At 41.9% G+C, this 15607-nt stretch overlaps 1 protein-coding gene across 1 annotated transcript in view; it reads left to right on the top strand.

Moving 5' to 3' along the window:
- The window catches only part of LOC117251521 (SH3 domain-binding protein 4), a 63789-nt gene extending 48676 nt beyond the window's left edge, over positions 1 to 15113 (top strand). The window contains exons 4-5 of the mRNA XM_033617920.2: positions 8640 to 8828; positions 12541 to 15113. Coding sequence (XP_033473811.1) covers positions 8640 to 8828; positions 12541 to 12765 — 414 coding nt within the window. The 3' untranslated portion in view covers positions 12766 to 15113. The remainder of the gene's footprint in view (positions 1 to 8639; positions 8829 to 12540) is intronic.
- Positions 15114 to 15607: the final 494 nt, after the last annotated feature.

Genomic DNA, 15607 nt, shown 5'->3' with positions numbered 1-15607 from the left:
AAATTGCAAAGCCACAGTGCGGCTAAGATGGAGTGGAAAGGCAGCAAATGGGAAAGGTGGAGGAAGTCAGATGGAAAATGAAGATGGGATAGAAAATAATAAAGTGGAGATTGAAGTGGAGAGATTGAGTGTCAGAGAGGAAAAACAGAAACAGGAGGACGGAAGAAACAAGTCATTTATCAAAAAGCTCACTGTTGGTTACACCGAGGGTTTGGTTTTGCCGTTTTCTCCGAATGCGAGAGCAGGGAGGGACTGTGTGTGTGTGTGTGTGTGTGTGTGTGTGTGTGTGTGTGTGTGCGTGCGTGCGTGTGTGTGTGTGTGCTCTGCTGTGCAGCGACAGACATGATTGAAGCGCCCACTTCGTTTCCACATCAACGTTATCTCCGAAAATATGTCTGCAGGAATTTTCTTCTCGTTTTGACAAGCAGATGATTTATGCAGCGGGGGGAGCTGCAGGGCTTCAGAGCACTGATTGCTGAGCTTGTGAAACAAACTCTGTGGCATTTAACTAAAGCACACACACACTCACACACACACACACACTCAGAGTCCCATAACCCATCCTCATAGACCAGCTGACATTTAAGAAAAACACAGCACAGCATTAATTCCTCCTCTGTCTCTGTGTATTGTTGCGGTGCAAAGGAACTGTTTGAATTGCTGTAATGACGGTGCGCCCGCCTCCGTCTTCTGCAGTGCAATTATTAGTTTAAAATCAGTCTGGAGACTCACATGGCACAACGCTCAGTGATAAATACTTTACAACGCACCATCAAAGATTTACAGCAGCCGGGATGTGTCCAACCAGAAAAAGACCAAAGTGCAGCTTCACAAAACTTCTTAAAGCTCTGACCAGTCAACTTCATTACATATAAAAAAGTTAAATTCAACACACTTCATAAAAGTTTTGTTGACCACCATCTCTCGCCTGCAGTGCAAGAGTTCATTCTTGACCTTGGAATATTATTTTGACATAATAATCTCAAGGCCCAGAGCAAACTGCTAACGAAGACCATGAAATGCACTTGAAAGCTCTGAAAAAGCTAGTGTGTGGTCAGTAACAGAGATAAGATTATTCATCAATGTTCTATCTTATCACCTAATTGTCTCAATCATTGTTCAAGCAGACAGTGTTGCTGCTGCAGAGCTACTTGCTGCTATGAGATCTGTATTGTCACAATTGAAAGCTGGTGTTTCCCTAATTTATGGAGCTGTGCAAGCCACTGCATTTTGATAACACAATCCTGCAAATATTTTACAATAAAAAGCCTTTTGTTAACAAATGAAGGGATTCTGTCCACAGAAACATTGTCAGAAGGCTTTTATTTTGAAACAGAAACACGTGTTGAGTTGAAAAATATTTGTTTTGTCATGTCTGTGACAGATGTAGACATTGAAACTGTTGACACGTGGTGAAAGAAATTAGAATGTCAATACAAGCATCAAAAGACTGTTTTCACTGTATATTTTTGCCCTGACCTGTTAACTTGGGCGCAGACAGAAAGAAACAAAACAACAAGTAGTTCTGTGACGCACATGCGCTGCTGACATAGGCAGTGTGGCTCAGGCTAGCTCATTACACTACTCGTTATATTACTTTTCTGTCTTACCCCACATATTGGTCAACACATCCTTTCTTTTTGGACTTTTAATGTGTTTGTCTCTGTGAATGTCAAGGTACTTTCCAATAAGCGCAGCTGATGCTAGCTGTGGATAGCTTTAGGCCTGTCGCGATATGCAATAAGTCGGTTAATTGCACGGTAAATTTAAAGGGAGACAGTAACTTTTCCGGCCTCGATTAATTGCCATATTCATGCTTGTTTGTTTTCCTTGTCTCTCTCCACCAAAGAGACTGGACGACAAGAGCGTTCACTGCCGTGCATCGTCTGGCAGCCAGGTGAGTTGGTTCATTAGCGTAATGAACGGAGGGAAAGCTCTTGTCATCGAGTGTCTTTGTCTCTGTGGGGGAGGCGGGGCTATGGGGTTTTGGACGAGCCGGTGTGCCGGGTTTGTTCTAAAACCATCTCAACAAAAAAAGCGAATACGACCAACTTAACTGCACACCTGAGAGTGAGAGACTCTGTCTATTTTTTTTGTTTTTATTTATTTATTTATTTTGATATTTTTACGTGCTATTTCGGATATTTACATTTTATTTTTTGCATTCCTAAATATTCATGTTAAATAAATGTTTATTTCTCTTTAAAAGGGTGTACTTGCATCAATATGCCTTTATTATCATTATATAAGTTTAAAAAAAAAAAGGTCTAAAAACAGCAAAATTACAACAATAATAAAAATGCTCTTAAAAGCACAATATTACGCAATATTATCACTTATCGCAATAATTTCTGACGCAATTAATTGCCCAGCAAAATTTGTTATCGTGACAGGCCTAGATAGTTTCAAATGATTTTTTTTACCTTAGGTTCTCTGTTGCCTTTGAGTGGTATTTTCGCAACGATCTGTGTGAAAGACAAAGTCCATTGTGGCAACATTTCATCCAACACGTATCAAGCCACAAGCTTCATTAATTTTTTGTCTCTTGTAGCCTGCAGCTTTCCACGATTAAAATCCATTTTGATTGTTTAGTGTACACCTTTGTCGGGGTATATTTCCTGGAGTTTCATGTTGTACTGTCGGAGTGTTTCAAGAGGTTTGAGGTTGTGTTTTTGCAGTGGAAAGAGTCGCACAACAATCTTCCTCATTTCTTTCCTCCAGACAAAATCGAAGTAATGCAATGTGCAACAATTACAAAAGTGAATCCAGTGATGCGATCGATAGTTAGATTTCCAATCTATAAAGGGGAGACAACAAAAGTAAGGTTGTAAAAAGTGATTTGTTTTTAGGGTAACTAAACCAACACTGCACCTGAGGCCTGCATGTCTTCACAGTTTGGTGAATCTACACAACGTCAAGTCATGCTGCATTAGCTACTAGTTCTTGATTGATTGTAACCATGGAAACAGACTATAATCACCTTAGATTTGATGCTGAAGAAAAAAGTCTGAATTTGATGTTAATGAGTAAAGATATGCAAAAATAAAGATAATCTTTCTTGTGTGATTTCAGAGAGTTACTAAACGTGTCTTATTGTGATTGAATATTTGAGTTAATGGGGACCGTCATCTGAGATCTCTTCACAATGCCTTTAAGCTCATGTTAAACTTCCCAGAATCCTCTAGCTTCAGAACCATGTCTCTGTGAAGAACGGATCAGGTTTACTTTAAGCAATTAAATTTGATCTGGAGGAATTAATAGTCTGCTGAGAACAAAAAGAGGCACCAGGGAGTGATGCAGGAGGAATTATTGATCGAGTCACTCCTTAATTCACCGTCTGTCTTTTCATAATGGAGAGGTTTGATGCTTTTATACCTTCACTAAGTAAAGAGTCCGACACTGGCCTCTGAGAACTGCAGAAATCACATGATGACTTCAGAGGAGGCTTTCCAGCAGTGTGTGCAGCAGGCTCTGAGGGGACACACACATCTGACTGTTCAGACTCATTTCTTTTTCACAATTACAGACAAATACAAAAAGAGAAGGAGGAAACTAGTAGGTCCTCTGATGGATAAAAATTCCCCAGATTTTACTCCACTTGGAGCAAACGCCAAGTTTGCATGTGAAGAATGCAAACTACAGCAACAGAGTGCACAGAAAGCCCTGCTGCTCATTAAAATGATGAATCTGTTCCTGCATGTTCTTAAATCATAAACTGTGTTATTAATGAACTGCCAAAACCATAAACACAAACAAGCAGTCTTTATGCTAAGCTAAGCTAAATGTCTCCGGGCTCCAGTTTCATATTTACCACACAGACATGAGAGTGAAATTAATCTTTTCGTCTGACTATTGGAAAGAAAGTGAATAATTTCCTAAAATAGCCAACTAGAATTGAGCTGATGTGAAGAAATAAAGGTCTATATTTGCAGAAGGTTCTAACTATGAGCAACCCCAGACATGATCTTGATGTTTATTCTGTATTAAAATATTTGCCTGACTTTATCAATCCAACTGTATATCGGCACTGTTGAGTGTACCATTTTGGTGCTTTAGGATCTCAACCACAGCTTTTGACACTGTGGATCACAGTATCTTGATTGAAAGGCCAAGTCAGTGGGCGGGTGTCTCTGAGTGCCCTCGACTCGTATTCCTCCCGTCTTTCAGAGAGGAGTTTCTCTGTGTCTCTTGGTCCCGTCAAGTCTGAAATGGCTGTTTTTTCCTGCGGTGTTCCTCAAGGCTCTGTTTTGGGTCCTTTATTATTTGCTATAGATATGTCTTAATTTGATCATATTATTAGCCAGTTAGGTGGTATATCCTATGTTATGCTGACGAAATTCAGCTGTATGTCTCGTTAAAGCCTGTTAGCAACTGTTTCCAACTGTGTCCAGCAGCTTTTTACAGTTGGAGTGTCGGGTCCCTCTTCTCAGTAAAATGGTCAAATCTAAGAAACCTTGGTGTTATATTTAATCAGGCATGCATTTTGATCACCATATCAAATCACTGATCTGTACTTGTATTTTTACAGTAAAAATATTGCAAAGCTCAGGACTGTTCTGTCTTGATCTGAGCGGGAGATGATTGCTTTTGTGTCCTCCTGACTGGACTACTGTAAATGTCTAAATCATCTCTGAACCATCTGCAAATAATCCAGAATGCCGCTGCTAGCCTGTTAACCAGGTCCAGCAGGACAAGACACATCACTACTATTTTAGTTTCTTTACATTAGCTTCACATCAGGTTCAGGATTCATTTTAAGATACTTATTCTCACATATAGAGCCCTCCATGATCACGTGAGTACATCTGTGACCTTCTCCATCCCTAAATCACCAGTAGGTCTCTTAGGTCTCTTGACCAGGACCTGCTGGCTGTTCCCTGTTCCAGACTGAAAACAAAAGTTGATATTGTCTTTGAGGTGGTGGCTACGACCCTTTGGAACTCTCTTCCATTAGGTAAACACCCTGCAGTCTCCTTAGAAATCCTTAAAAAACACCTTAAGACACATCTTTTCAAAATGTCTTTTGTTCCACCCTAAGATGTGTAGTGCTTGTCCTTCTGTGTGTTTCTTTTTGGGGTCCTCAGTAGCCTGTTTGTAGTTTGTTTCATGGTCTTTCTTTTGCTTTTGTTTTGTAGCTTTTGTTTTTATTGTAGTTTTGTCTTTGTTTTATTGATTGCGTGTTTTAACCGTCTTTTTTTTTGTGACACACTTTGTGAATTTTCTTTTTGTGAAAGGTGCTACACCAAATAAATGTAGTTGTTATGCAGTATTGTTACCAAGCAGCTCTCCTGTGCAGTGATAGACTTAAACCTGTAGTAAGACAGAAAGTGGTCCCCTTTATTTTGGTAGGAATTTCCTGTCGTTGTTATCCAGTGAGGAAACAGGTGCTTGTCAAAGAGTTTATCTCCCCGACAGCCTCTTCCCCCAACATCCACACAGACCCAGAAACAAACAGATGTTGTGAGACACCTCCAGTCTGACTCAGAGTCAGAATAGAAAGGATTTGTTTGTGTCTTTGATTTGGTGGCAGCTCAGCGTTCCTGAAGAACAGTCAGCAGCATCTGATTGGCCCGTGGCCGCTGCTATTTCATCCTCTGGTCTCGTCTCAGAGTGAGAGAGGCTGCTGGAGCATGGCATCTGCATTCCTCCCCCACCTCCCCCTCTCCACCCTCCATCCTCCGTCCTCCTCCCCCCTTCATATCCTGTCATTCCACACATTCCTGCACATGGAGCTGAGGCCCAAAGTGGAGCTTTAAATTCACCTTCGCTCTGTTGAGTCTGCAAGTCATTGCGTCCCAGTGTGGCGGGCCATCTGTGTGTGTCCTTCTGTCTTTGTGGGGACCAGTTTAAGTTTTAGACCTGTAGAATGAGGACATGTGGAAAGTAGGGACATTTTTGTAAAGTTAGGACTTGTTTATAAAGTGGTCCACATCCAGATAAATCTCTCTTAAAATAAAAAAAAAAAACACTTAAGAACTTTGGAAAAAAAAAAACAGTACAGACTTGTTATGAGTGAGTACATGTGTATCCATCAGTGCAAATGCACATGTATTTGCATGTGCCACATTTGTATTTGCAAATCCCCCGTGACATGCTGCTGGTTGTGTCGGCTGCAGGAACAGACTGAGTCTCCACAGTATTCCCTGTTCCCACTAACACCAGTCTAATCTGGGCAGAACTGATGGAGACAGGGAGGTTACAGAGGCTGATGGGAGTAGCCAGACTTGTGTTCAGACCAGTGAGACCCAAACAAACAGGAGCCACATACATCAGACCGGCAATGCATCACTCAGAGTACGCGCTCATCACCACGGCTCCTATTGGGAAAACAATTCAGCATGTCCACGTAGATGGCAACAGTGTAAACAGAGGAAGCTGAAACATGTCTCCAAACTCAACACTGATTGTGAAACTGTGGGCCATTACAGATACCAATGTTTGAAATAACAATTAGCCAATAGCCGACATTGTTGTTTTTTGTTATTGCTGTTTATATTATTTGTGCTGTTATTTATTTATTTATAAAAAAAAAAATTAAGATTTTTTTGGACATTTCAGCCTTTATTTGATAGGACAGACAAGTGTGAAAGGGGGGAGAGAGAGAGAGGGAGTGACATGCAGCAAAGGGCCACAGGCTGGAGTCGAACCCAGGCCGCTGCGGCAACAGCCTTGTACATGGGGCGCATGCTCTATCCACTAAGCCACCAATGCCCCTATGCTGTTATTTATTTACACCAGTGCAACAGAGAAATCTGAATCATAAAAGATAACCTGTTTTAAAGTCATTCAGCACTTTATTACCCGACCTTTAAATGAGCACAAATTATATCATACACATATAGGAAACAACTTCTTTTTTTATAACCTTTCAGATGAAATTGTCTTTTAAAAATTAAAGAAATAGTTGTATTAAAAGTCTTTTTACTATATGTAATATATCATAATCCTCTCTCCAATATCTATTTTATATTATATTTATTTATTTTACAAGATTACATTGAACACGTCATGAGGACCTTATAATTTACATTTGCCTAATACTAGTTGTACTGAATAGAGCTTGAACGCATCATAATGAAACTCACTGCAACCTCCGTTAGCCGTTAGTTCTGGCCACCAGCTGCTAACAGCTAACAGCTAACATTAACAAGCTCTCATCCAGCTGATCTTAACACAGATTTGTTGTTCATAATGTAGCATTATCAGGGAAACAATAGGGTGCGTCCTCTGTGAGTTTACTGCGTCCTTTCATTCCTAAGGCGTTCCAGGGAAGATCTCTGCTCATCCCAAACTAGTTTCCTACTGTTGACAGGACAGTCTGTTAGTCTCAAGCCCTACTTTTAAGCCTGCGCAAAACTGATGTGACACAACAGAAAAACATCGGCCACTGCCATGGGTGATTGTCCTCTTATTTGGCGATGGCAGTCAACAAAGTCAATATTGGCCAATACTGATGTTAGCGACAAATCGGTTCATCCCTACCAACACTAAATCCAAAAATGTTCGATTTCTTCCCTTATCATGTCTTAAAAATGATCCGGATAGAAGGGCTTTGGCTCCAAGCTAAAGACTTGAGCAGCATCATGCCATCACTGTTGGCATCGCCATGATCTTGTCCCCTTTTTGGGGAAGGAATTCCGCTGTCACTAAGGAGAGAAACTGAAAATATGAAAAGCTTATGTGTAGCAGGTTTACCGAGACTTCACACTGAGATTTGTGGCTCATAATATACGTGAATATTCACTGTCAGTGTGGTCAATGGCTAAATGATGCTGGTGACAGTTACTGCTGATTGGATTGCTAATGTTAGCTTGAGTGGGAGGCTGCTGTAGTACAGTCCCACAGTATCGCAGCATCAGACTGTATCAGATCTTTATCTGTCCCCCCAAAAAAGGCATGGCCTTGACATTTTGCGGAGTACCCATATGTGTTGGTCAGATGTATCTGCATGTGTTTTCTTAGTTTGTGCCTCACTGGCAGCAAGACTGTTGAGCTGTCTAAACTTTAGTGCAGAGCAAGATAACCTGACAATTATTGTTTATCACTGACCCTGACGTTTCCAACGCCCCCCTGAGGACAGACGACAGATAAATCATCAGTATGTTGCCTTCAGGAGACGCTGGCGAATCTTCATTCTTGTTAAATACAGCCTTGTTGTGTCCTGCTGTGCAGCATTGTCCGTATCAGTATTGGTCACCAGGCGTTTTCTTCCCCTCGGTTCAGATGGGACGTAAATCCTGAGTGTTGCTGTTGAAGCAACTTGAGACTCTTATTTGTGTTTCCAGCAGAAAGCATGTGAAAAATGCACAAAGCTGAGATTTACAGGGGGATTGTGGAGGCAGGCTGGAAAATAACAGAGGATCAAGTCACTGGAATGAAACCTGTAGATGTACATTTATTAGTCGCTATGTAGTGTTTGGTTTTAGTCAAACTTCAACGGACTCCTCGTTAAGAATTCAGTGTTGTCCTCTCTCTTACCCCGTCCACTGATTCCCAGTCAGAGCTCATATTTGATTATTCTGTAATATTCAAGTCGTGCATGTCTCTAGAATCTGATTCCACCATTTCAGGCTGTACTTTTCTCTCCTCTTTTATTTATTCACCTCAGTCTATATCTGTCTCGTGTCCTCTCTCTGCAGGCTCTGTTGAAGATGGACTGTCAGGGTCTCGTAGCCAGACTGGTCATGGACTTTGTCCTCCTGACCACAGCGGTGGAGGTGGCCGGACGCTGGAGGGAGCTGGCCGAAAGGCTCGTCAAGGTGTCACGGCAGCAGATGGATGCTTACGAGGCGCCGCATCGTGACAAGAACGGGGTGGTGGACAGTGAGGTACGTCCGTCTCATAGGAAATTACTGATGTCTTAGAAATGGTTTGTTAATTCAGGCTGGCTGTCCGTGTTATAAAGCAACCGGAACCCTTTAGTTTAATGGTGGATGATCAACAGCAGCATACAATATCACTGCCATCTGGGAAGGATTGTCGTGGGAGAGATCGGTGGCCTGTGACTCATGTGATTTGAATTTTATTATAATGACACTGAGCCCTATTAGCTAATTTGTTACCTATGGGCAGAAATGTCTCTAACCCTAGGTAACTGACGTCGCTTCATGTTTTTTTCCTGCAATTTTCGTCATTGTAAAATTAGTCATTTCATTCTGAGTGGCATTAAAAAAGTCTTGAATTTAACTTTTGCTTTAGGAACCGTTTATACTGTTAGATTTGGTGCACAACATGACAGGAACATAAAATCTGAAAGTAAGAAAAATGTAGCACATGAGGTTTGGTTATTAGAGGAGCTGCGTTGGCTCGATGGTATCAGCAGAGTAACAGTGAGAAGTGACAGGTTATAATGGCCCGCTGTACACCTGCTAATGGGTCTATGACTAATGAGTCATTACTCATAACTGGATAAAGATATTCACATCTCCATAATATTCACAAATGTATCTGGAGAGTTGATTTTGGGAAATAAATTTTAGTATCCTGACGCTTTGGCGAGCGTCCTGCTGCAGAGGACATGCAGGATTACACAGCAAACAGTGGGTTATTCTGTAATCTATAATCATGTCAGTCAAATCAGATTTGGCAGTTCGATACAAATATTCGACAATTCTGGGTAGTTACGTTTTTCCATATAAAGTTTGAACAGGTTCAACCAGACAGTCAGTGTGACAGTGACATTCATGTAAAACAAGCTGATGGCGCTAACAGTGGATCAGAAATGTGCAATAACATTTTTTCCGACACTAGAGCTCAAGCAGAAGCCAAAGACTGTGTCGTATTAAGTTGCTGTGAGCTGTAAATTCAACACTTCCAAGCAGAAGAGAGAAGATGATGTTATCTCAGAGCCTTACATGTATCGTTTCCACTGCAGCCTGTACTAAAGAATATTGAGACAGTCGACAAGAAAAGCAAACCAAAACTGCTCGACTTGTCAGCTTAGGTGTCGCTGACTGATGATTTGTGTCTCTGACTTTACAAGAGTAGGTTACTCTTTCTGCATGAGCACTTTATCGAGAGAACAACCCAACACTCAGTGTGCTGGTGTGTCCATTCTGATTTAGTGGAAATCTTTTTGGGAGAGTGCTGAACACAAAGTTGCCATTACTGACTCTTGATTTTTGGGTCATAATGTGATATTATATAAGTGTCTGAGTCGGAGGTGATTTGAAGAGGTATGGCATCCCCCTTTTAGCAAAATGACCAAAATGCATTTCCTTTGTTTATCTGCCATCCCTCTCCATCCCTTGAGTCTGGGCCCAGATGCCATCCTATCTGGACACAGACCTAAAGCCGATAAAATGTTGAGAATTTCAAAATTTGGGGGCGCCCAGTGGGTCAGTGGTTGGAGCAGGTGTCCCACGTACAGGGGCACTGTCCTTGTCCCTCTGCTGCATGTCATCCCCTCTCTGTCTCTATTCCCTTTCATGCCTCACTCTGTCCTGTCAAAGAAAGGCAAAAAGCCAAGAAAATAAAAGAATTACAGAATTTTTGGCAGAGTGCAGCATTTGTAGTATTGGTTTATCAAGAATAAACAGACTCGTACTCTTAGTTCAAAACCAGTGTGTCCCATCATGTGTTCCATAGCAATTATTAAAAGCTGCAATGTGAAGTGCTACTGTGAGACAAAGCACAGAGCATTTTTTTAGTAAACATACCCACTTGAATGACTGAGGGCACAGAAATAAAATATTTCATATGTCAGTGAATCATAACTCGAGTTAAGATAAAGAAAACTTTTATTTTCATGCAGGGTCCAAAACTAACACTCGCCAATTAAGGGTTGATTTTGTCTCTGGCTGGTAAATTTTTAAGACCACTCGCCACTCTGGCAAGTTATTTTTTTACCAGCGAAAAATGCATTTTTTGTTACTGGAGAACAATGCTGGTATCGGCAGAGTAATGTGTATTTCAGGCAGAGATGATCTTTGGTCACGTAAGTGTGTCACATGCATTTGCGACTAAAAATAGTTTAGTGCGGGCAAAATAAATCATTCAGCACGCTGTGTGAGTTCAGATTTCAACCAGCAGCAGAAACAAAAGGAGAATCCTGCCGGTTGTGGGTTGAACGGGGGTCACAGACACAGACAGGAATACGTATTCCTGTCAAATACGGCAGCCATAGTGCTCCGCAGCGCAAGATAATGGCTTACCGGCGCCCGAGAAGCCTGGGCTCCAGGTCCAATAATTGGTGTCATGACTGCCCAAAAGTACCTGAACAGCCGAGCCGTGGCGGCACACAGGTATGTGACGTGTCAGAGGAGAAACGAGCCGTTCACATTTCTCTCTTTGTGGCAGGTAACGGTCCACAAACCTCACTGCACTTTAGGGACTGTTCTTAACTTGTCAGGGGAGGAGGGTGGCTGGTTGATTTTCATTTTATTTATTGATTTTATTTTGATCCTCACTATGTTCATCAGTTGGTGCAGTTTCACTTAAGTAAAAAAATGACAACTTTCACTTGTTTTGGAGTAATATTTGACCAAAAGTATCTTTACTTACTGGATACTTTGTCCACCACTGGTCAGACATTCATGTTTATATAGGGCAGGCCCTGCTGCTGCAGTCTGGTTGAGCTAAAATCTTATGTCTCAACTGTCCAAAGGGGACTGAAGTCAGTGATTCATGTAAAATTCCTTAATGGAAGATTCTTTTTGCACTGTAGTAAGAATACTACAGAATTTATTAACCCAAACATTACACTTGAAACAGTTATTCATATTTTAGCATACATTATTACTAATATTAGTGCACACTATTAAAATATTGATTGAGAATCGCATACAAGACCCAAATGACATGCTAAATAATACTGATAGCAAATTACAACACTTAAAAGCAATTTTTATTTGGTTGGCTGATAAAATATCTGCCTGGCTGGTAAGTGAAAAAGTTTGTTCTGGACCCTGTTTTCATGCATGCCTCCAGTGAACGAAGAATCCAACCCTGAGAAAGCTGTTGATGAACTGAAGTCATAGGTTTACGTCTGCATTTAACAACTGCAAAACCATATAAAAAAATCTGTGTAAAACTCTCACGCAAGTTGTGCAGTATAATCCAAGTTTAATTTATCCAGCCATATGCTCAGTACTTCTTTAAAAGATAATCCTTTGTGCAGGGGGGCTGAACTAAAAGTAAAAAGTTATCTATGCTCTCTTTAAAGCCAGACTTCGTTGACAAAAACTACAATTTTACCTCGCTGAATATGGAGGTGCTGGTCTGCTGCCTCAATCAGTTAGTTTGTGTTATTGTGGGACTTCTGAACGAACCCTTTAAAACACCAAAAACACACAAGTTGTGTGAGAGTTATTAAACGGATGTTTTGATGTAGTTTATTAAGAATTTTCTCAGTTTTTAGATTCTCCGTTCACTGTGGAGGCATGCAAGAATAACAAAGTTCACTTGAGAAATTCAATGCAGGAGGGGTGAATAATTCTATTTGTTGTGATGAAGAAAGTATTATTGTATTAAAAAATAATTAGCTCTGTCCGCATGAATATTTAGCAGATTATTGGATGTTTGTTCTCTCTCTGTTTACAGGCCATGTGGAAGCCAGCATATGACTTCCTGGTCACGTGGGCCGCTCAGATCGGCGACAGCTACAGAGACGTGATCCAGGAGCTGCACATGGGCTTAGACAAGATGAAGAACCCCATCACCAAACGCTGGAAGCACCTGACCGGCTCGCTCATCCTGGTCAACTGCCTGGACGCCCTGCGAAGCTCCGCCTTCAGCCCCGCCGCTCAGGACGACTACGCCATCTGAAAGCCCCTCCCTCACCGCCCCTTGTTAATCCTGCTGGTGTTTCCCTCCCCACACCAGCTCACCTCGCTCTCCTGGAGCTTCTGAAAAGTTACACAGTTTGAAATGCTGCATATTAGCTGTCTGCTCACTCTGAATGCCACTACTGCTGTCGTGTGTTGTGCTGTTCCTGCGGTGCTGCCTTCAGCTCCTCGTGCCCAGGGGAACGTCGCCGGACCGCCCCCGCGTCTCCGCGGCTGCCGGCCAAACAACACAGTGCTGTACGGAGCTCGCAGTATTCACAAAGACTCTTTTAATAGTTCCTGTCTTGCATAGTTCTGTATTTTTGTACTCTTGTTATGGCACAGCGTTTTTTAAAGCAACACTTTGAACCCTTTGGTTAAGAACTTCTGGATCGAACGCCAAGACAGACACTTTTTCAAGAAAAGACACTTTTAGATATCGTATCCTTGTTACCGTAGCCTTGTCACATGTGTCCAATCTGTTCTATTTATTTGTACATCAAAGAGAAAAGTCACTTTTTCTTCTCTTCTTCAGGTTCTCTCTCTCACTGTGGTCCCGCTCATTTCACACATCCAGATATTCGGCTGTCAGTCTGTGTGTTTAACACCTGGCACCAAAGAAAACAGAATCATTCTTTAATCCTGTTTGAATGAAGCTCTCCACTAGTGCCAAAATATTTAGTCAATTAATTGAATTGTCATTGAACAGGAGGTTAATCAACAGCAGATTAAATGTCTAAATTGATTGGATTTAAAACACTCTGGTTTCAGCTTCTCAGATGTGAGAATTCGCTGCTTTCTCTTTTATATTCTTATTAACAAGATGTTTGTTGGTTGGACAAAACAAGTCCTTTGGAAATTATTTCTGACATTTTTCTCAGTTTTCTGACTAAACCATTCTTGTATCAAGCCACACAGTTCATCCTTGACCCAAAGGGCCGTTGAAGAAACAGACTCAACTCAAGATCTACTCACTCACTTCTTCTGGTGCTTTTGACCGAATCTCAGGTTCTTCATCAGCAGATTCAGTTCACTCAGTCTCTCCATGATTGTGAGTTTAAGGCTCAATCCCAATACACCCCTTGCCCCTACCACGTAGCCCTTACAGGGTTGGGTACTGAACTCGATACCGACTGAATAATGTTAGTACTACCAAGTGCTGGCTTGTGTAAAATCAATTTGTGGCAAATTTCAGTCCCAAAGGACGCATCTAATGACAACACTGGGATCAGACAGGAGGCAGAAGCACCAAGAAGCCACTCATAGAACTCCCCAGTTTAGGGTGCTTCTTAGTGGAGCAAACGAAGCTCTCTGGAGCTGTGAGGCTCAGAAAGGAAGCGTAAGTGCCACAAAATTTCTCAAAGAAAGGGAGAAGGCCAAACTCCAGAGGCTGCCTTAACTATCACTGCAGCGTCGATACTTTTGGTGTCTGGTCTATTTTCTTTTCTATTTGATTTTGGGAACAGCCAAGTATCACTGCTTTCTCAGTTGTGTCTAAACAGACATCAAGAGAGACGAGTGCACAACACACAGACAAGCAGACAGACAGACAGACAGACAGATTGTGCTTCTCAGAGTCAAGGATGCTTCCTGGGTAGGAAAGGTCCTTCCAAGTCGGGTCCCACAGAGGCTAGACAAGACTCCATCCTAGCATTTGGTGAACACACATTGGAACAGGCTGGTGAGTGCCCAGATGTGCCTCACTGAAGAGGCCCCACCTTCAATTCTGGCAAATCATGTGCAAAGCATTATGGGCAGCTTATACCTGCAAAGTATGGCAACAAACGCCATCGATGATGTCACTGATGACTATAGGGTCTTGAAGGGGTGACCCATTTCATAGGGGAAGATTTCAACCACTACCCCTTGTAACCTTTCCAAGGGGCAAAGAGGAACTCAAAATCAAGGGGTAGGGGTAAAAAAATAAATGGAACTGGGCCTAAGTCAATATGGATGAAAAATCTGCCCGTGAGACTAAGAGCTCCAGAACAAGTGAGTGAGTAGACTGAGTTAGAATTTGTCGACGATTAATAATTTTTTTGATTAATCAATTAAATATTTTCAGCCTTACCTCCTCACAAACTGTCTCCACTCGTGTCTCCACTCTTTGTTGTCTCTTGCCTGTTTTTCTTTTGTCCCATCAAAGTACCTTTTACCAAAGCTTGCCAAAACTGACTCCAGCTCTACACACACGACCTTGTACAATGTTGAGACCACTGTTGTCAAAGCTTCTGGTTCAGTTTTGTCTCAGTGCTGCATACTGTATAATGTGGTGACTTTGAAAACCTTTTTGTGACTGCATACTTTTGTGGAAAAGACTCTAAATAAAATGTAAATATTTGTACACACCATTTGTGAGATCGTACCTGTTTCTGGCTGCTGTGATAGTCTCTCTGTAACAGCATACAGCGAGCAGTGCATCAGTGCCTTATCTGAAGCAGGAGTGATAGGCCGCCATGTTTTGTGTGTTATCAGCGTTCTGTTTGTGGAAAACACCCTGAAAATACAGCATCTGAGAAAATGTGCAGTGGAGAGTGAGGGGGACGGTGCAGGAGGGAAGACAGGCCGGCCTCGGGGGGGCAGACAGCAAGGTCAGAACACAGAGGCGAGGGAAAGATAAGTGAAAAAGAGGATTCTGCAGCAGAGAAGTCTCGATGACCTCCAGCGGCTCGTCCTCTTATCTTCACGCTGCCCTCATCGTTTCACGTCTTATGTGTAAGACATCAAACTGCTGCTGCTTAAAAAAATGGTCTTACATTTTAAGTTGGAGCTTGACTTATTGTCGTATTTCCCCACAGCAGAGCTCTCCTGGAGGGAGAGATAAATATGTTCATACTAGAGGA

Source organism: Epinephelus lanceolatus, chromosome 14 (genome assembly GCF_041903045.1).
Source record: "Epinephelus lanceolatus isolate andai-2023 chromosome 14, ASM4190304v1, whole genome shotgun sequence".
NCBI classification, from domain to species: domain Eukaryota; kingdom Metazoa; phylum Chordata; class Actinopteri; order Perciformes; family Serranidae; genus Epinephelus; species Epinephelus lanceolatus.
Note: the sequence above shows the minus strand (reverse complement) of the source record. Positions and strands in the feature narration are given on the sequence as shown.